Here is a 23,077-nt window from a genome sequence, read left to right as displayed (position 1 = left end):
GGAGGGGGAGAGGAGAGAGGAGAAAAAAAAGATAAATAAGTCCAAGTGCTAAAACTTGTGACTTCTTAACCCCTGGCTTGTGTCCAGCTGGCATAGTGTTTGGCATGCTGGGAAGCGTAATCACAGGGGCTGAGGCAGGTTGAAGATGACATTTCTCTTCGACACTGATTGACTGATGAGGCTTGTCTTCCTTCCTACTGATGGTTAAAGTTTAGGATGGAGGCCACAATGCTCTCCATGGCAGACTGTTGCCTGTGGCTAGTGAGGTACCAGCAGACAGCGAAAGGTCAGAGGTCATACAGTGACGAGTGAGTAGCTCCCAGGATTCTGCTGATGAGGCCAGTTTTGCCCGCCTTCATGTTCTCCTTGGTCCAAAATGTAATTACAGTGGCACTTTTTTTTTCCCTCTTTGACTTTTTTCCCCCCATAACCGTCCTCGGTATAACAGCCTGCATTTGTCTGTAAATACTAGGGTAATAAGTGAATGTGTAATTCTGACATTATCTGTGGTCCACACGTGTGTTCTGTGCGACAGTTAATTTTATCCCTGCAGCCATTTGAAGACAGGTGGATAGATACGTTGATAATTCTGCACTGTTCAATATGAAATGTGGTACATCAGAGTGTCATCTACTATTTTTACACCAAGTAAATCACATGCAAATGTAATCAGGCTCCTACAAACTTCAACACACGACTTTTATGCCAGTGGCACGACATTACTGGTACTCATCAATCCTGTGCTCTGTGGAACTCTTTTATTCAGCAGTGTTTAATGCGTTATTCTTTAAATATTCATCATCAGTTATGATTGTGATGTACCCTTTTATTATGAGAGATATAGTGGAATTGACATGAAATTGCATTGGACTGATGTGATTACATCAAAGCCTTTGATTCTCTGTCTTCTGGGGCTTCAGTATATTTCAATGCAGTGTTGGTTCTTTAGGCCTACTGTGTTCTGCACCTAAGATACCCAACAGCTACTGTATTTGTAAGGTTCAAAGACAGACATTTGCTTCTAAAAACCATTAACTTATCTGGACAAACATGACAGATAGAGTAAAGTTCATTAAGATCATAAAGCAAAGTTAGGAATTCCAACTTATTTTTCAAAATGTGCAGCATTCAAAAGCAAGAAAAACGCTGGAGGGAACAAAGTCTGGCTCTGAAGTTTAAAATTAATGGGAATCACCAGTGTAGGCAAAATCACAAATTTTCAAAACAAGTTTCCAAAAAAAAAAAAAAAATTGGTATAGGGCATACTTAAATAAATCTACTCTTTGTGTTTTTTTTATGTAAAACATAAAATAATTGTTGGAATGAATAGGAGACTGGAGAACGCTGTAAGAGTTACAACATGGTTGTGGCAGGTAAGGTGAGGTTCAAAGATATTAGAGCATAAACCTGAACTACAGTCTGTGGTTGGGCTAAACTAATTGCACAATTACATAAAAACAACACCCAGGTGAATCACATTATAAAGAACCCAGGTGATCATTTATAAAAAAGGTCTTGTCAAGCAAACACTGAATACACATAAAATAACTAAAGCTGTAAATATACAGAGACTGAATGTTTCAAACCCACTGCAAAGCCTTTCACACAGCAACAGCTGCTACAAAAAGCACATTATCCTTTTTTTTCTCAAACATAAAACATAATGTAGCCCTTTTCTGACTTTCATTATAAAATACAGTCTCACAATACAGCTACCAGCCTTTTATATGATTCAGGCAGACTGCGCGATGTGACTACGTCCCCTCATTTACATACATAAATTCACCTTTGGGCAATTTGCATGTTGATGAACTTGTGCTAATGCACTTGCATGCGCCAAATACAAAGAAAGAGATAAGAGTGAGATAAAGAGATCAGAGGAACATTACAAGCATGATGAAAGCGTTTTGTCTTTTGAGGAGGTACACATGCCAGAGTCAAGCAAGGCTAACTGGAGTTAGCACTTGTTACAAGTGGGATAATTATAAGGGGGGGGGGGGTACCCAAGGGAGGGGCAAGCAGGGGGAGAAACACATTTTCCATCAGCGTCACCCCACTGTTAATAAGTAGAAGTATCGAAATAAAGAAATAAATATCTTTGCTTAACATTCCTCACAAATTGTTGCATTATTTTGCTAAATTCAAGGCAAGAGACCTCATGCCATGGAAATGAATTCAAAGAAAAGAAAAAAAGAAGAGATGATAGACATGACAGAAGAGAAATAAATGAAAAAGAATTTGAGAAAAGTGTGAAAAATAAAGTTTATTTTAATAAGAAAATTGACCAGGCAAAGCATCCAAACCTTAGTGAAAGTTACAGGTTTGTGGAAGAGTATGGTATTTTCACATCATTCTGGGTTATCACAAATATAGAGAGATAATATAAAAGCTTTTGATTTATTAGTGGTTGATTATTAGATCATTCTGCTGCTTTAAATAACAGTGAAAAGAACTTTACATATATTGAGAAGATTGTTCACAAGCTACAGTACAAAAAAAAGAAAAAAGGACATTGTAGAAGAATAACTGAGATTCAATGATTCAACATCTGTTTTCTTTCTCTACTACTGTGTTAAAGTGTGTAGCAGGTAATGAGCTGTGCTACAGTATATAACATTATATAGCGCTCCCCCGGCCCCTCCTAGATGTATAGGGGGAAGGATACATTCTGAGAAGGTGACAGACAAAGATGTAAGGGACAGACACACCTGCATTGTCCTATCCCCGGAGTCGGACATACAAACATAATGCAATGAAAGCCTGAGCTAGGGTCAACAATATCCTGAACTCTGTCGTTCTTCCATCCCGCCCTATTTGTCTCTCCTACCCGTTGTGTTAACAAATAGCCCTGTCTACCTCAGTCTTTACAACTGATGTCCCTGTATCAGATACCCAACTGATACAGGGCTAAAACAAAGCACCATCTTCTGCTATTTTGAAAGGTGTTTCCTCTTTCTTGCAGAATGAAATACACTTGTTTATTTTCAATCAGGTTTCTCTGAAGAGAACTCAAATTAACAAGCATCAAGATTAAGTACAATCACTGCTGGGAAAGTACTAGATAGATGATCATGAATAAAACATTACAACACACAGGAAAAACTATTAAGAAACAATAAAAATCTCACATTTATAACCGCATAAAAATCTTGATTGCATGACTTGAGCTCAGTAGTCCAACGGGCATACTGCTACTACTCCAGCAGACACAAAAACATCTGCCTGTTGAGAAAAGAAAGCGCCCCACCCTTTAAAAAAATGCACAACACTCGAGGTAACCCAGCATTTGATAAGCGCTGATGGGTAATTCTGGAAGGAATGATAGGCCATTGTTCCCAAAACAGATGCTATGTCGACAGCCGAGCGAAAAACAATCCTGTAACACAAGATAAAAGCTATCTGTGATCTCATTAGAGGTGGTAATGTCAAGCTAGCAGGGTATGAAATGGCTCTGCCCCAACTGTGATGACAGGGCACTTATGGAATAAGATACAGTAAAAATGTCGAGTCATTTTTTATGTCTTTTGGAGTTTGGCTGAGGTATTATGACTTTTTTTTTTGGCTTCTCTTCCCGTTTTTTAACACAAAGACATCTTTTTTCATCTGAATTTATACCAGAATAGGTTTAAACGATCATTGTTAGGCTTTAACGCACACAAACAATGAGTACTGGCACATTCAGTGACACGTGCAGTTTCTATAGGAATGTTTATAACGTTGCAACCACACATGGTGAACTGAAAGACGTCCATACACACCGGTTTTCTCTGACCGCCCCCCCCACCCTATAAACACTCGTTCTCCTTGTATCTGAATGCAGCGAGTGAGTCCTCCCCTCCCTCTGGCTGACAGAGCGGGTGACAGGATAGTCGGACAGGACCAAGGTTAGCCAAGAACATGACCATTGTACAAAGTCTAGCTTTGATAAGACCTTGTTCTGTGCCGTGTGTCATCAGCTGGTGACAAAATCAACTTTGCCAAAGGAAAACTATTCACAAGGGTAGTAGTTAGACCATTATTATTTTTAACGAAATACAAAATAGTTTGGAGTGAAAAGGAAAACTCTGCTAATTAACGCTAAGTTGCAAGTGTATGTGAAATGTCATTGAGCGGTGTGTGCATGATTACACTCTCTTTGCATACATTAACTTCCAGCCCTCAGCAGGCCATTGTGTCGTGCTAATAATCAACAGCACGTACACATTTCACTGACAGGCGAGTGGAATGGAAATTAGCACGAGAGGATCGCAGTGACATGTCATTACAAATCGACTGAAACCCTGGAAGTACTGAGGCGTGAAAACAAATGTTACATCCTGGTGTGTACTTGTTCTGACACTACAGTTTAAGCTACCTAAGTAAGTATTAAAACTATGCCGCAAGTCAAATTTTAGGGAAAAGTTCTCATTAAATCATTTTAGAAATGACTTTTTGTCCTTCATCACTTCTTTCTATTCTTCTTACACATTAAGCAAGTCTAAGAGTTGCCCAACCACAATGCCACCCCAAAGCCAGACGTAGCAAACCTCTGCCATTGTAAAAAATACAGATACTTATATGTTGGTAGAAGGGGAAAGGGGGCCCACTGCTGCCAACAAAGAGATAATGGAATGGATGTTACACATAAAATATTCATAAATGAATTTGTGTGACAATTCATATTTTAAGGTTTCACTTCTCTGAATGTAATTTCCTTAACATTCTTCACGACTGAATTAAAACCAATACACCAAACCCTTACGTGCTTTACAGCAGATTTAGGTCATGAAACAGAAATACAGAGGAACGGAGAGGAGAGGAGAAATGAGGAGAGAACAACAACAAGGAGAGAAAAAAGGAGAGGAGAACAGAATAGAACAGAACAGAAGAGGTGAAGGAAAATCGAGTAACAACGGCAGAGCTGTGAGCAGAAAGTACTTTATGGATGGGTGGAAGGATGGATGGATGGAGGCAAAGTAGATGACTCACCATCAATCCTGCTGACCAGCTCCTCCAGGGCCTTGACTTTCCTCTGGATGCCTGGCTGGGCAAATGTATAGTTGTCCTGGGGAGAAAAAAAAAATTAGGATTAGGCAGAGTCAATATGGACCATCTATGGTGTTTAATCCCAAGATTTGGACTGCTACATGGAAGTTCTATTTTTCAGGCATTTTGCTGACACTCAAAGTAAATGCAGGTCTAAAAAGCCCCCCAATGACAATACATAAATCATTACAAGCGACCACCTGTATGCATTCAATTATTTACATTATTTTTATCATTAGAATTTACATCATTGTTTTTATGTATCTTATTTAATATTTATCTATGATTTATTATTATGTATTTATTTATTTCAAAACATTAGAAAAATAATACTCCATTAACCTAAAATGACCACTAAAACTGGAAGAAAAGCCACAAAGACAGTTGTAAGATGATCTAATAAAGGAATAATTTCCATATTTCACTGGAATTTCTTATAAACCTGTAATGGCAATACTTGGCTGAAAAAAACTGACTTGGTTGGTCTGACATTGGGGTTTTTCACTGTATCACAGTATACATCGAAAGGGTATGAATTTTCACATTTTAGTCCTGATAATTATTTTTAGAAAGGTGCTGTAGCTATAAAAGTGTTATATTAAAGTGAGGCTGACTGTGAGAGCGGCTCTTAGAATATAAAAGATCAAAAGCGAATGTGTTGCGGCCACATAGTTGGTGTGAAAAGATGAAGAAAATGAAAGGGTCTTAAGAGTTCATCATACCATTTCACTAATGCCCTTGAAGTAAACACTGCGCTTTGTCACAACTCATCAAACTACACGCTTGTTACAAAAGCAAACGAGTTGGTAAGAATAACAGTTTGTGTTTCTCTTTACAGCACAGTTACAAAAAGCTAAAATAACACAGCCATATTAAATCCCCTATGAAGCTCAAACTGCAGAAGGCATAAAACGGGGGGAAAATCCCACCGGAATTTAAGCAAAAAAAAAACTTCTTTGCGTAGCCAAATCAAACATTAAATCTGAGTGTTTTGAAGATGAAGACCTGATGCTGTTTTCTAATGCAAAAGTGGAAGGTGTTATGTTGTTTCTGAGTCTTAACTGACACACTCAACAGAAGTCAGTAATTACAACTGTAACATATTTCAACCCCTTACTCTCAGAAAATAGTCACAATCAGCCAAAAACTGAATCAATTCTCTTCAGCCTGTACATGAACTAAAGAGGAAGAGCAGCAGCCTCACTGATCCATGGCAACATATCTTTATATTGTATGTGTATGTTTATGCACATTTGTGAGGGTTGATTTTATTTAACTTTATGCTCCCTACTTAGGTCTGACGTATTAATACTTGCCTCTGTTGTATTTGATTGATTGATTGATTGATGTATTTATTACAAATATGAATGTCAAAAAAGCAGAAAAATAAATAAACAAACAAAACATTTAGACATAAGACATATAATACATATTCGAAAAGGAGTGAGAAGAAGTATAACTTAGAAACTCCCACCCCTTCTCCTTAAATAATTAATAACAATAATAAGCTTCCTAGTCTAAACATATCTATACTCAAATGCTTGATATTTACTGTTAAATAATTTTGTTTCTGGCTTTATATTATTACGGACAAATATAATATAATTTACATAAACACATGATACAATAATCCATATATATGTACATACATATAATGAATGTACAGGGTGGGGAAGCAAAATTTACAATATTTTGAGGCAGGGATTGAAAGACAGTGTATGACCAATTAGTTTATTGAAAGTCAGGAGAATTTATTTGCCACAAGAAAATTGACATAATAGAAAATGTTTTTATTCTATGTGTCCTCCTTTCTCAATAACTGCCTTCACACGCTTCCTGAAACTTGCGCAAGTGTACCTCAAACATTCGGGTGACAACTTCTCCCATTCTTCTTTAATAGTATCTTCCAGACTTTCTCGTAATAGTTTTGCTCATAGTCATTCTCTTCTTTCCATTATAAACAGTCTTTATGGACACTCCAACTATTTTTGAAATCTCCTTTGGTGTGACGTTCAGCAAATCACACACTCTTTGACGTTTGCTTTCCTGATTACTCATATGGGCAAAAGTTTCTGAAAAGGTATGGATAATAGTGTTAGGTATGATTATGACATCAATATATGTTTGGTTTCAAAACAACTGATGTAGTGCCTGCTGAGAAAAAACAACTAAATGTTCATTGTACATTTTGCTTCCCCACCCTGTACACAGATATATATACATACCACATACTTGTACATCCTTGTAACACTCAGTGATACCCAACACCTCCCTCATCCCTGTACCTCTTAAATAGTCTCTTTGTTTCACCTTTTAAATTGTTTCATGCTTGGACTTTGCTTTAACTCTATATTGAATCTGTTCCACAGTCTCACCCCACTGACTGAAACCCTAAAACTCTTCCTGGTTGTTCATATTAAGTGAATATTAAAGTTAATTTTCCCTCTGAACTCATAACCTCCCTCATGAATACTGAATAATTTCTGTATATTTGTTGGTAATAGGTTATTTTTAGCTTTGTACATTATCTGGGGTTAGGGTTAGTCCACAATGTCTGTACATTTGAGTCATTTTGACTGTAAGAATAATGAATTTGCTCCTGGTAGCCAACATTTTGAATGATCCTGAAGTTGTTTCCGGTTTAAGTACGCAACATTGTTAATTGTGTTGGAAATTTGTCGTATATATAAAAATACGCTGATACTAACAGGAGTCAGAAAAAAGTCAAATGAGCTGGTGTCAAACAGTGACTTCTATGTCAAATTATAGCAAGTTACAATAACATATTCAACATGTTTTGCAAATATAAAAGGTAAAATGTACAAAAATACACTCCTTCAACACTTTGGTTAAGAATAAAAAAATATGATTAATTTGGGGCGGGATAAAAATAAGGATATTTCAGGGCTTTCATTGGGACATGACGACATTAACTGAGGTTGAATATGATCAGAGGAGTGGACAGTGGTGGTTAGTTGACCTGAGCAGAATACAATACTTGTGAGAACAGCGCATAAGCGTTTTGTGTATGTGTGTGTGCACCCAAACACACACACAACAAGGATTACGTTTCCTTGAGGGGTCATTTCAGTGTGGCTGGAGAACAGCTGATGTGGCAAACTATCCAACAGATGGAGAGAATGAGAGAGAAAATGAGAAGGAGAAAGAGAGGAGAGAAAGAAAGAAGAGGAGAGGGGGGAGAAGAGAAGTCATTTAGCAATAAACAGCTCCAGTTGTCCTTCAGGCTCAGCAGAACCAAGGCGCGTGTGTCCTCCTGAGTCCATCAGTGGCTCGAAGGCTACAAACCGCAGTCTCTCCTGCCTTTTTTTTCCACCCATTCTCCATCTATCTCTATCCAATGCTGCAATCCTATCACTGCCCTTAAATGCGCTCTTCACATCCTTCTACACTTTTCCTTGCCTGTTAGTTATATGAAAGAATAACCGATCCTAATACCATTTAATCTGTAATTATGGTCAAAAATTAACAGCAAATACTAAAGAAATAAATTCATACCATCCCCCAAACATTCCCCAAAATATAAACAATATGGTGATGAAACTCATTTATCTGCCAAATTCTCTCTAATTGTTTTACTTCCATTGGTCTTTAATAAGAGCCCAAACTGATATCTTCAATGTGATCGGTTTTTACTCAGCAACTAACTAATATACAGGCAAAACATAATCCAAAACCAAAAGACATTAAACAGATTGATATAAAAAAAAGAATAATTTAGCTTGCAGTTTTCCATTTTTTTTCCACTAATAAAAAAAAATATATGAAAATAGTTGATGATTTTATAATTAACAAATCATCAATAATTTAACCGTGTCGCTCTACAGCAAATTCAGTGCAGCCAAAGTGGAATACTGCCAAAACAACATCCAATGCACAACAAACATTCTCCAGAGGAGCACTTAGGACAAGGGCATATATAACAAATGTGGTAACTTAATAATGAGCTACTGTTGGAGCCTTCAAGTCACTCATCAGCTCCTAAGGGGAAAAAAATAACATTAATTCAGTCCTTATGTGTCTTCCTTTTTCACTCTGGATTACAGTGCTGTGTATTTCTATACGTAGTCTCCATTTCCTGGAGCTGCTCAGCACTCTTGCTTTCTGTCTCCCTCTACCAGTCCAGTCTTAATGTGGTTAGGTGCGATGTAAGTGTGAGGGCCAGTACAAGTAATTACATTTGCATTATTGAAGCTGCTGGCTTTAATCAACTGCCCTTCTCCCTTTTCTCTGTCGACATTTTCCCTCCTCACTGCAAGTCTCGTCTCCAAATCACCTTTGCTTTCTCTAGTTCTATATCTTGCTTTGATGTCGTGGTTTTTTTCCCTCCCATTTGCTCATTCTCTTTGTAACTTTTCCTTGGTTGCTATGTTTACTGGTTTCAACCCATCTAATATTTTACTTCCTCATTATCTCACTGTTATTCTCACACTTATTCATCCTTCTTGCTGAATCCTTCTCTCTAACTTTGTCTTGCATTTGCTGTATTTTCTATCTCGCTCCCCTTTAAATTGTCTGTCGATGTCTGACACAATCTCCACCCTCTTGCTTAAAAATGATTGCCTACAGAAAACACCACGTCGGTTGCTATGAATGTCATGAGTCATCATTTTTATTAAAATAGCGATTCAACATATTGTGTTTGTTTTTCACTTTTCACATTTTACATCCTCTCTCTTCCTTACATCTTTCCAGTGAACGATTCTTGGCCACACAGGAACTTAAAGATTTTATCTTTATTTTTCATATTTTCATCAACAGCAGAGTATTTGGACTGAATAGAATAAACGGAAGAGGGACCAGGTAACTTGTATGCTTTTATGCATGCATACAGCCATCACTGCTGCAGATTGAAACTGTCACAATTTACACAGATTGAAACATTTTGACCAAGGTTACATGTTTAACTGTTAGTCTTTTCCATTTTTTTAAAAACAGATTATTTCCTCCTCTGATGAAACATACAAAAATGGATTTAGAACAATTTTTTAAAAACCTAGAGCAGTGGTTCCCAACCTTTTTTGGCTCGTGACCCCATTTTAACCACATAAATTTCTCGTGACCCCAGACATTCCAAACTGAGACTTTTTTTTGCCAAAATTAATTTGTTTTTGATCATGTAATAGTTTGTTATACTATGTTCCAAATAAATGTTAATTTTAGACACATTTAGTCTATATAAGGCAAGGCAAGGCAAGTTTATTTGTATAGCACATTTCAGCAACAAGGCAATTCAAAGTGCTTCACACAGGACATTGAAATAAAAAGAAACACATTTAAAACATTATAAAAGAAACATGTAAAAGGTGATTAAAAACAGCAAGTAAGAAAACAACACATACAATCCAAAAAAAAAATAAAAACACACATTAAAGTAAGAGTTGCAGTGCAGAGTTTCAAAAGAGAATATAAAATTTAAAAAGTCAAAAGCCTTTTAGTCAAAGGCGGCAGTGAACAGGTGAGTCTTTAACCTTGACTTAAAAGAACTCAGACTCTCAGCAGACCGGATATTTTCTGGTAGTTTGTTCCAGATATACGGAGCATAGAAACTGAACGCTGATTCTCCATGTTTAGTATATAATGTTTATTTTTATGGACGGAGGCAGAAAAGCCAGGTGTAGATTACAGCACAAAGTGAGAATTTTATTTTCCTTGGTCAGGATATGTACAGTCAGTCCAGCTTGGATTTACAAGGCTGACAATTAATACTGAACAAACAATAACTCAAACTATGAATTATGAAAGAGCTGCAGCATCTGAAACTGACCACAATGAACATTTGAAAGATAAACAGAACCACAGTGCTTCAGTTTCAGCTTTACAGTTTGTCATGTCTTTTATGGATTGGGATCGTCTCCCTCAACTCACCATATATATTTTTTATTAGTAAGTTTTCATTTTTTATTTTTATCAATTACTAGAAATTTCTGGCAAACTCATTTGAATTCCAGTCGACCCCACGAGGGATCCCGACCCCAAGGTTGAAAAACACTGGCCTAGAGTATCTGGAAGTTAGTGGTTTAAGTTCTTAAGTAACACCATTAGAAATATCAGGATTTGTATACCAATTCTTGTTATTATTGAAGTGGAACTTAAATTTGTGTTTGTTTGTTTTTTGGCATTTCCTCTTTTTCCCTTTTCTTTTGTCTTCAAATCAAATGCTTTTGTTCTCCCTTATCCCTCCTTTTCTCTTTTGTCTCAGCTACTTTGTCCCACACATCTCCCTCCTCCTCTTCCTCTCATTTCTTCCTCTATCACTCTCCAACTCTTCCATCACCCACCTTCTGTTTTCCATTTCCTCGTCTATTTTCATCACTTTGGTGGTGCTAATGAAGCTAGACTTGACTAAGTGTTCTGAACATACTATTATGTCACCACTGCTTTGTTCCCTGGTGTTTCATTCTCTTCCATGCTGTACTGTGGTTTATTTTGTGGCAGATTTTCATTGTGTTTTATTTTAGTTAGATGTGGGCTTTTTTTTTTTTTTTAACATGAGGCATGGATCTAATGGATGCCTAAAAGAGAAATCTCTTTTGTTTCATTCCATCTTCAACTGCTCAGCATATTTGAAGACCAAATTACATTCATCCCTCTCAATCTTCACACGTTTCCTCACCTCATATCCTCATCACCCCCTCCCCACTCCATTTCACCCGCTCAGTTTCTTTATTTTTTGTCACATTTCCAATTTTCTCCATTCTTATGCCTTTCCTTCTTCTACCAACTCCTTTTCTTTGTCAAAACCAATATGTCGGATCTTTGATCAGCTGAGGCAACAGGAGGAAATCAACTCTCACTCCTTCATTATTCATACATTCTCCTCTTCTCCCACCATCTGTCCATCCACCACATCTGACCCAGCTAGTCTATGGAACTTTCTCTGATTCGTACACATGAGTGAATGGACAGTCTATCTTTCCCTGCCAGGTGTCAACAGCGTCCTGTTCTCCCCGTCTTTGTTCAAGTTGTCTTTCTCGCCCCCTTTTCGTGCAGTCAGCCAAATCAATAGCTCCTCTTCACCTCTCTTTCCATTCTATTAGAGACAACAATGGCTGCGCGCTGGACTAAGATTGCCTCCTATTGTGGCATCGGATGTCTATCAGCAAGTTGGACGGAACCAACACGACAATGCTGCAACGGGTGGTGTGTTTGTGAGACAGAGAAAGAGACATAAGGACAGTGAACAGAGAGAGAGATGACAGGTCGAGATAAAGGGTAGACAATAACGGACATGCAGTGTTGTATAGAGGACTGAAGGACAGGGCAATGATCTGTCATTCACTGGTACGTGTATGTGTATGTGAGAGAGATAAAAACAGAAAGTTAATATATATGAGACAAGTGATAAGGTGTAGACAATAATGTAGACAATTACAGCTGTTCAGAGCAAAGGGGGGACTGGCCAAAGTGTGTGTATTTGCCCAGATTTATAGTGTCTAGCCTAAATGACGTAAGGTGGTTGACTGTGGATTGCAGTCGATCCTCCTGAGTCTATAGGACATTTAAGAAAGCAGCCTGTTACAACTCATAGTATTGTAAGGTGGCATCTACCAGCAGTGCCCTGAAATGTTTAAACATTACTGACAATTAAATGTCAATAAATCGACTGGACTTTCATTTTCCATTGCAAACTAAAAGAACCATAAATCAACATATTTCTTTTAACCATGAATGTTTGGAAGCCATAACCATGTTAATTACAGACAATACAGGCGTTCTGACTAGTACAAAGTTCCTTTTTTTTTTTTTTTAACCACATCTATGACCTTTCTCTAAACTTCACCCAGTTGTGGTTTCTGCCTAAACCAATCCTTTGCCACAGATTTTTTCAAAGCCTAAGCAGTGGTTAATCAGTACATTAAACAGGTTCTTCAAGTTGGACATTTAGATGAAACTGTAAATTAAATAAATGTACAAAAAAAAAGTAATGTCATGCGTTATTAATGAGTATTTATCAGTGATTGAGCGACCAAATTATGACGTGATGAAATAACATGCGACAGAGTGTACTATCATATCATTTAAGTGATGCTGCTTCTGTGTATTAATTCTGCCTCATAAACAAACATGCCTGCCTTATGTGACCCCTGACGTGTTTATCACTTTTCTCTCCGCTAACAAGGTTTTCAGCCAGAATAACAGAACAACCATATGTCTTTCTGCTATTCTTATTACATAAATGTCTGTTTCTATCTCCCTTTGCCTGTTTTCCCAGCCTTAGTCCTTATCATCACCTCTTCTCTGCAGCAGCTGTTACTGCTTTCATCTCCACTGACCTGCATGTAAGCAAGCCTAGCTAACATGATGTCCTTTAAATTATTTGTCTGCATAGAAGAAAGTGATGTTGCAAGGGTATAAAGTTTGTCAGAATAAAAATGATTATTAAATAAAGATGGTAAGGTATGTTAAGAGCCAAGTTGTACAGCAAATAGAGTTGAAAGAAAAGCAATTAAAAAAAAACAACATAAAAATATACACAAACATGCTGTTACGCTTCTCAGACACACAGACAGACCAGCTGGCAGAACACTCCTCCTGTGTGTGTGTGCTGAGGGTGGATTGAGTGACAGCATAAGGTGACAGGAGGGAACCCTTGGGGAAACCAGAACAGGACATAGCGTCTGGTTTGGTCTGGCTACCGTCTGCTAGACGTCGGTGCTCGGACCCTGTTCCCACTCAAGGGAGACCCCATCACTAGCTGGCACCCTGGAAACAGATGGTTGCCTTGACAATGAACAGACACACTCTGATTGGCTCATGCTCCGAGGCAGCTCAGACACGGAACAGCAAGAGAGGGAGCTGTTTGTTTATTTTGTTGGCAACTTAACTACAGAAGAGTTCATGCAATGAGCATAAGCACAGTAAATGTGGGTCCTAATAGACGGCCTTTCCAGCTTCTGAAGAATCTCAACCGTAAGAGGCCATGAGAGTACCTGACACACAGTACTTGATTTAAACCAAAACATAATCATGTTGATGAAAAGTAGGTTGCAAAACAGCACTTGAATTTGCATAAATATTTTTTTTCCTGCACTCAACAGCCACTCCTTCCTATTGGACTATAAATAATAGTAATATTGCAATTCAATTACAATATACAAGTTTATGCCTCATGGACACAACCAAGATTCCCTAATAAGTCTGCATCTTGCAACAGAGCAGTGACAAGAGAAACAATCTAGAGGCAGAAGCTTTTTCATGTCAGACCCCCGCTTGTCAAGGCTACAGTTGAAAATATAATAAGTTCAGATCCTAGGGTGAAATTAAATTCCTCAAAGTTAGGTCCTTTGCAGAGAAAATACATTTAAGAGCCCCTGCTGTAAAAGGCGTATCTGCAGAATTAGCATAAAAGGCAGGTTTTCATCTGCTAGCTTTAAAACTGAGAGGCCTCGGGGGTGTGCTAGCAGAATAATGGACTTTTTAAACTTTTTGACTTCATTTCCCTCACTGACACTGGCTGTCCACGGACACCACATATGCTACATATTGAATGAACCGGTTGGGAACACTTCCAGCTGTCTCAACCTAGACAATGTGACAAAGATTAAATTACTGTAGCTCTGACTGACAGATTTATTGCTGATGTTAATAATAAATTATGATTTTGGATTAACATAAATGTTTAAATCAACATCACAATATTTGCCAAAGATGACAGTTCCATTTAAATTCATTAAAACACCAGATAGGAAATCATTTTAACAAGTTAAATTAGTCAAGTTTGCCAGAGGCGCTGTCCAATTTAGCACAGTACAGGACTAATTGGCTGCTGAAGACTGGAGTATCATTGGGGTCAATTTAACAGAGTTGTGCCTGAAATGGGCAAATGTACTGATCTGCAAAGGTTTTTGTAAATTTGTGTGTGTTGTGGATTAATGGATACTAAAGTCAAAGGTAGAGTTGCGCCAAAAAAGCACTTTGCAAGATAATCAAAAACAATACTAAACACTGGTCTGTTTGATTATGACTAATGTTGCTCTTTCTAGTTCTGCCATGTTTTTTGATCATGTCAGATAGATGAGGCTCTTATGGGGTGCCTGTTTGATTTGCAAATGTGCTGTGCACTTATTTGGTTGATTATCCTGTGATCACACACACATGCCAATGCTTGTCTAGTTAACAGTGCCTTATACATCATGCCAGGACAAAGAAATAGCTGTCTTTACTCATTTAGCCCTGAAACTGTCACTCACTGTAGACAGACGCAAAGGAGGGGCATGTTCAGTGTATGGGTGTCAAGTCCTGGATGCCAGCCTAGACTTCAGCTTTAATTTCATCAGTAAAACACCAGTTAAAAATGGTGCTCTTTCAGTCTGAAGACATTAAAAGGGTGATCCACGGATGTGACAATTCAACACTTTACAGCTTTTGAACTGGAAATAAAAATCACAAAAGAAAACATCATTCATAAATTATTTTTCCAAGTCATTCTTATTTTGTCAATGCAGACATTTGATTTTCATGGAGTCAACTGATGCTACTGACTTAGTTTTTATCCTAGACAGCTCCTTTAGAGGAGGGGGCTGCTGTGCTGCCAATTAGAGCTGAAGCTCATTAAAGAAGCTGCTTAAGTGAATTGACAGCCAAAATAGCACTTTTAGGTGGGAGAAGACCATGGCAGCGAGACACTAAAACCCAAGCTAATGGCCAATTTACTGTATTAAAAGATAAGAAAAAAAAACTTTCTAAAGTATTTCCACTGAATACCAGGTAATTATATTAAATTGTAGGAAAATCACAGCAGCTGTGGTTTGTGAATAAATGGGGTAAAGTCAGTTTCTCTGCCCACAATCTCCCAAGCAAGGAACAAATTGATGAGCACAGGCGATGCGTTATACAAACTAGTCTAAAACCAGTGGATACCAGTGTGGCACCATTCCAGAGAAAATACTGGTACATAAGGTGCTTAAAAGGCAGTGAGCAAATGTAATTTCACGGACAGACTCTAACCCCCAGACCCCACCTTTAGGCCCTCAGTTAAGTGTAATAGTGTATGGTGGATGTGAGAGGGTTTGAGACGAGGTCAGAGCAAGGATCACTAACTAATTACGGCGCAGAGGCACTCAGCCTCCGTCAGATTGTTTAGAAAGCATTAGGGGGGAAACATGGGCTTCCCTGGTGCATTGCACATAATTAGTTTGTAGCCAAGGTCGCAAACAAACACAAGCATGGGGACAACATTGTACATACACATATAAAAGCATACACAAAGACACACACTCTATTCTTCTCTCATACTTCTGTTTTTCTCAAGCTCTGCAATCACACCATCTTCCTCTCTCAGGGGCAAGAAGGCTCAGTGTCTATTAATTTCTCAAATTAATAGCCTAGCAATTGAGTGTTATTTATGGTCATTCGCACTTTTTCACAACACATACTCATTACTATTAATTACCTTTGCTGTTAGGCTATATGATATATTGACTTTACTTTAAGTGTTTTATATAAAAATTGAAATTACAGATGTATTAAACAACATACAGCATGTATTAAAACCCTTTCCCTGCTAAATACTAATACTTCAGTATCAATCATCTTAAACTACTCCACTAATTTCCATGCAACAATAAGCATATTGTCTTTTCAATACATGTTAAGACCAAACTGCTCTAAGAATTCCTGCTAAGTGTTACTTTAGATTAAGGTTATTGACCCAACTGGCACATGCTTCTATAATAGTGCCAGAAAATAGTGACTGGAGTAATATCAAGGCTATCTGAGCCAAACACGGTTAAAGAAGTACTAAATGTGACATGAAAAGACATTTTTAAAAAGGATTAATGAAATCAAAGTGGCTACTGACACAGTAGTGTGGCACGAAATATTGGTTTGTTTATTACCATAGAGCTAGTTAGCGCCCTCTTTATATCATGTCTAGACCGGTAACTTGATACATCCCAAAAAGTACCACAGCAATCAGATAGCAAATAGGTCGGACATAGAGACAGCAGAGATTTAGCTCAGTTGGTAAAGTTTCAGACTACAATGTGGAAGCCTTGGATTCAATTCCCAGTCAAAGTAGCATTTAATTCTGCAGATTTTTTTTTTTTGGGGGGGGGGGGGGGGGGGGGGGCAAGAGTGCTGACAGGTAAAATCTGACATTGATATAAACCTGCTACTGGGACAATGTTCAGAGTACAGAATTCAGACCACAGCACTCAATACACAACTGACACAGAACTGAGAAGTAACACAGCACACTGCTGCATCTAACATGTAGCTCCGCCCACCTTCTCCAGCCTCACTGACTGCACAGAGCAACGAACACCATAAAACAACATATAGAGAATTTCGAACAATATTTCCTATTCTATACTATATACTATCACTAATTTGTTGTTTCTTCCATCAGTTGCCACAGTACTGTGGTAGCAAAATGCACAAAAGAATGAACTGAAGTATATGTCATATATCACCACAGTACTGAGGCAACAAGATGTTGAGTTGATGGAACAGTATCCATGATTGGCTCTTGTACAAATGCTAACATTTGATTGGCTCTGTGGCAAGAGAAAAAAAAAACAATATTTCGTGCCACAGTACTGTGGCAGTAGCCACTGCCTAATTAAATATTCCCCTTTTTGACAAATATATGACCAGTTCTATTTGTTCTAATCAGCAAAAGAAATAAGCTAAAAAAAAAGAAAAAAATATAAATAGAGGCATTGTTTAGGATGGGAAGTGCAGTGTTGAGGGCATATCTACTACCAGCCCTTGCGAACAGGCACATTTAGAATTGACAGATGGCTCAACCGTGACCGCTGAGAGCAAGGTCGATTAAGAGAACGGGTGGGCAAAGGGTTTGGGAAGAAATGATGAAACAAAATGAAGTTTGGTGCTGTGGTCTGTGTGCAATTATCTGGTCTCCAGACACCCGAGCCTGCTTTAGAATATGCAAGACAATCACATTTCTTAAACCCACACAGAAAAGCTGCTTCACACATTAATGCACAACACTGACATTCACCATGCACACTGAAACTGAGCTTATAAATGCAGAGAAAAACACAAGGATATCATGAGGACTTCCATATAAATTCACTTGTGGCTTTGTGAAGATTATAGAAAATGACATTCTGTCATGTTATGTGCACAGGTGTGACCTTCTGACCCAACATATCTTAGTGTTCGTGTATATGCATATCACAGATGCACTATGTATGCTTAGGTGGGCATGTGCAAGTGCACGTTAGCACCTGTCTCTTAAAAACTCAAAGTACATGGTGTTGCCAGTTCATCTGCCTTTATTAACACATGTAAAATAACCTGGTCTAAAAGAATTAAACTGTAACAGACCACATGTATTTCAGATCACTGTTTCTTCTTGGGCAATCTCTCCATCTTTTGAACACACATGCTTACCTGGATGCCGTCCAGCAGTTTGCTCATGCACCAAAAACTGTCAGCCTCAATGTTCCTCAGAGCCTCTTCTTGAAGACTGGACACGTCAAAGTTTTCCACTTCCTCCTCTAGAGAAGAGAAAGAGAGAGAGGTAGAAATAAGCAGGTCATGGTAAAGAGATGGACAAAGAAAGAGACATGGTTACAGGAATGGCACAAAAAGAAATTGTGTGTGTGTGTGGGGGGGGGGGGGGGGGGGGGGTCTGAGGAAAATCAGGAGATAAAGTCTAAAAAAAAAACAGATAGAAAGGATTCAGATCTACCAGCATAAAAGAGACCCACCACTCAGACAGAGAACAAGAGAGATTGAGCTGGTTTTAGAAGGATGTAGAAGGAGTTTGATTGCGTCTGGTCTAACACAACAGTTGAGTTACAACATTGAAAACGGCAGTTTAACCTTTAGTCCAAAACAACTTTGAAACATTTAGAAAATGTCACAGCTTCTCTGCAGAGCAGCAGACACTGACCAATTTATAGGACAAACAACATAAACTGTGCAACATTTACTTATTTTTCTAGAATTTTATTAATTTATTTCACTTTTTTTTATATTGGTTGAATTTTATGAGTTTAGACACATTTCTCATAGTATAGTCATTGAAGTTATTAACACACTTCTCAATATAAAATGAGCCAGACGATAGAAGGCCTATAAATGTATGACTGGATTAGGTAGTATTAATGCATATAATGTATATAATGACAATAATTTATATGAACATAACTAGTTTCAGATGAATTCTACGATGCTGTGAGACTGCACAGCAGAAATAATTTCCGAGCTGCAAGCACAGCGAGTCCCCAGTCATCTCCAGTGGGTGACTTCAACAATGGGTGTCATCAGATGTCATTAACGGCAGCAGTGTGTGACGGACTGCATGAGCTTTGACGGGCTTTTGACAAGCCACTGACAGGCAGTGGAGAGGAGATGGGACGAGACTGATTAACAATGATCTAGAGAGGGGAAAAAGAGAGAAAGGGGAGCAGAGAGATGCAAAGAGAAGGAAAGGGGAATGAGAGAGAGTGAAAGAAATAAAGAGCAAAAGAATGTGTGTGCGTATGTTGTTACATTACCAAAACACTGGAGTTTGGTACATAATGATTTCTGATTTTGCGCATACACTCACACACAAACACAGTATTTGGCAGCTCTGCTTGGTATCCCTGGCAACCCCAGTGGAATGTTGTCAAGGTTGTAATGAGCATGCTCAGTCTGACATACAGACACACAGTCCAGGAACCGGCAGTGGGCCAAGACTACAAAGCTACAATGTGTGTGTATGCTCATTCAACACCCTGCCATGCTCTCATCATTGTCTTGTCTGCTTGAAGTCAGGTAAGAATAGAGAGAGAGCAGAGAGAGAGGCTATAGTTTCTTCATTTCAGTGAGACCTTTCATCCTATCACTCCAGGACAGATGAGGGTGCCCAGATGCACACAAATCACATTTCACTCGCATGGCTACTAGATCTGATAATACAGATATGGAGGTAGTCAGGTCTGCATTGTGATTAGATGTCAGTATAGTTCATCTTACCTGCAATACTAACACGACTGTAGAGAAACACTGAGAAGTACAATTAAATATGGCTGCAGGACACGTATCAGACCAATATTAGCACACGCTTACAGAGATATAATCTGATGAAATCCTATTGTTACGACTTAATCTACCATCCCATTGCGATGACAAGTGTAAACATAACCAGAGAGGAACCGACCATATATCAAGAAAATATTACAATCAGATATAGCTGATGAAATAAAACTGTTCAATATTTTCTCTCTTTTTAAATTGAAGCCACAGCAGACTACAATCAACTAGAAGAAGCAAAGGAGGAAAGCATCCAACCAATTTGGAGTCAGCATTTAGTTTGATAGCTCATCTGTAGTGATGCAGAAAACAATGAGGGTACATGAATACAGACTTCTCTTTGGGATGCACTGGCTCTGTCCAATAGTGACGGCATTAAATTTGTAATTGAAAAGATTAATTGCGAACAGGCTGGCTGGTATTTTGCAGGGTGTTGCTGCTGATTAACAAGGTGGTGAAGTGCCATTGCTCTGCTGTTTTGGGAGACCCAGAGTGTCCCAAAGTCTCAAATCAGTCTTTGTCGTGGCTAAAGCCTAGCTGTCAGGCTTAGTTCCAAACCCAGACCTTGACTCAGGAGCAGATTACAAGGGATGGCATCCAAGAGTCCAGTGGTTTGTATTGGAGATAGGTATGGCTCATCCAAACCACAAGGACACACATGAGTAAGGGATAAGCGGAGGGAGACCAACAAACAGCTTTATGTGGTCAAGTACACTCGAAACAAACAAATATTCACGCCATTAGACATTTTCATGCTCTGGTGGTCCAAACAGCTTTTGTTTTTAGTTTGTTTTGTTTTGTCAGGATACAGCATCAAAGCATATGTATAATGAATTTATAAGTGGACCCAGCTTTGATGACCACATGATCCACCTTCAAACTATAAGCCTCTTGGTAACATACATAACAAAAAAGCATCATTAGGCCACACTGAATACTTCAACAAATCATGTGTCTCACATGACCTAACTTCAAAAAGAACAAAATGCTAATTAGTTCCTATAGAGCCACGCACCAGTAAAGACTCTTCAGGATATTCTCTTGGTGATTTCATTTGCAGCTTTGCCTTCAAACTAAGGACCAGCTGACAATACATGTCTGGGACATGATCCGTGTCTCTGAAGAAATGCTTTACAAAGAAGAACCATGGGAATTTCTGGAGGTTCAAGCTTCACTGAACCCCACATCAGAGAATGGGAATCTCACTGGCATTAGTTCTGTGTGAAATGTGCCTCCAAAATAATCTTTCACCAAATAATACTCTAAAGCTCTTCAGAGCTAGTGTCAGCTGCAGGGAAACTACAATCCGACACAAGCTCACCTTGAGAATGCAGAACTTGTTGGGTACAGACAACTTTTGAAAGAAACACTAGTTTGCATGTAGCACCCAAAGACCACCTTGGAAGACAGGCGATGTGTGATCAAATTGGCAGAAGAGTATACACAGACCACAGACTGAGAAACATTGGCAGGAAGCACCACATGCACACACAAAAATGTGTATACACACAGAAAAAGCGAACACGCTGATCATGGAGCAGTAATTATTTGCGTGAAAGAGGAAAAACATCATACACTTTCTTTGATGTTTGATCTCTGTAGCGACAGACAACACTCCCATAAAAACAGCAGTTAAAGAGAGATTTAATTTTGGGATGCAGCTGTCTCCAAGAACTCATATTTCAGTTGAGCTCTTAATCTCAATTTCAGGTTCAGCTCTGCCACTTCATGTCTCTATCATCAATGCATCACTCATTTCCCTTTTTCTACCTTGACTTTCCTGTGATAGTCTCTCAATCTCTCCTTTGGTGTGTCAGTAGTGTCTTCTCTCTTGTTCCCTTCTCTTCACCTAAACAACACTTTGACACCTCTTCTGCTGCTATTGCTATCGGGTCTATCCAAGCTGTTCTCCTCCCCCCCCCTTTCTTCCCACTTCCTAACCTCTCTTCCTATTGGCTGTAGCCAGTTTCCTGCCAGGCCCCAGGGCTCATTTCCTGTTTGTCCTGGCGCAGGGGGCAACTTGTCCAGGGAGACCAACTGCTTGGTCGCTGCCAGCTGCGAGCACTTGGCACAGCTTGGCATGCAGAGCCGGGTTACACCTCCAGAGACTGAGTGCGTGCACCTACATATTCAGTCACATGGGCGCGCACAGGTACACACAATACACACAATCATGCAAGTGTTGCCATCTGCCCTCTACAACTATGGGCCACAAGTTAATGTGATGTAAGATGATAAACGAGCTAGTTTAGCCTGATGTAATCATAAAGTGTGTGTGCTGAGCATGAGAGGGAGTGTGTGTCTGAGCAAACAGCGAATGGCAATAAAAAAATACAGTCCCGTTTGACACCCTTCTGTTTGTTTAGATTAATCACAAGCTAACTTAAGTTGCATACCGCCAGAGAGCATGCTGTTGGTTTTAACAAGATTTCAGCATCCACAGCTTACAATATCACATGAAGTGAAGCAGTCATTACTTACAATTTACAGCTGTGATTCAGGTTAAATCTAATGACCATAATGATGTACAATTTTGTTGTTGACACCAAACATGTCACAGCCCTCCTTCCACCTTCAGAATGACACCGAAGTGATGCAGCAGAAGGCACAGACTTAAAAAGGAGACACGGGTTACCTACTGGCAAGTCACGCTTCCACCACCTTGTACTTCTGACATCCCTCCACCCCCCCTTGTCACATAGGCCTCTGCCTGAAACATGTGATTTCCCTACCGTAACACAATTAGTGTGATAACATAGCTGTTAATGAGAGGAACATTTTCCAGAGAGGTGGCATTCAAACAGTTGGATAATTAAGAGGAGACTCAACCTGGCAGTTTTGGTGTCACCAACACACTAACAGCACGTACAGAAAATTACAGTCACAAGCACAAACACACAAATGTATGCTGTCAAAGAAGATTAAAGCCAATGAGAATGGAATTATGATGGTGTGAGACACAAGATGTGAGAATATGAAAATAGACAGCTGGAGGTGAAAGAAGGGAGGGAGGGGTAGGAGTGTATGTGTTTGATTGTGA

The 23,077-nt window shown here is 38.8% G+C and overlaps 1 protein-coding gene across 2 annotated transcripts in view; it reads right to left on the bottom strand.

Annotated features, from left to right (window-relative positions):
* tbc1d22a (TBC1 domain family, member 22a) overlaps nt 1–23,077 on the bottom strand; it is a 125,198-nt gene that overhangs the window by 48,182 nt on the left and 53,939 nt on the right. For both annotated transcript variants that reach the window (XM_030149303.1, XM_030149302.1), the window contains exons 10-11: nt 18,406–18,512; nt 4,969–5,044 (exon numbers count right to left, since the gene is read on the bottom strand). In XM_030149303.1, the coding sequence (XP_030005163.1) occupies nt 4,969–5,044; nt 18,406–18,512 (183 nt within the window). The remainder of the gene's footprint in view (nt 1–4,968; nt 5,045–18,405; nt 18,513–23,077) is intronic.

Source organism: Sphaeramia orbicularis, chromosome 12 (assembly GCF_902148855.1).
Source record: "Sphaeramia orbicularis chromosome 12, fSphaOr1.1, whole genome shotgun sequence".
Lineage (NCBI taxonomy): Eukaryota > Metazoa > Chordata > Actinopteri > Kurtiformes > Apogonidae > Sphaeramia > Sphaeramia orbicularis.
The sequence above is the reverse complement of the archived record's forward strand: the minus strand, read 5'-3'. Positions and strand labels throughout refer to the sequence as shown.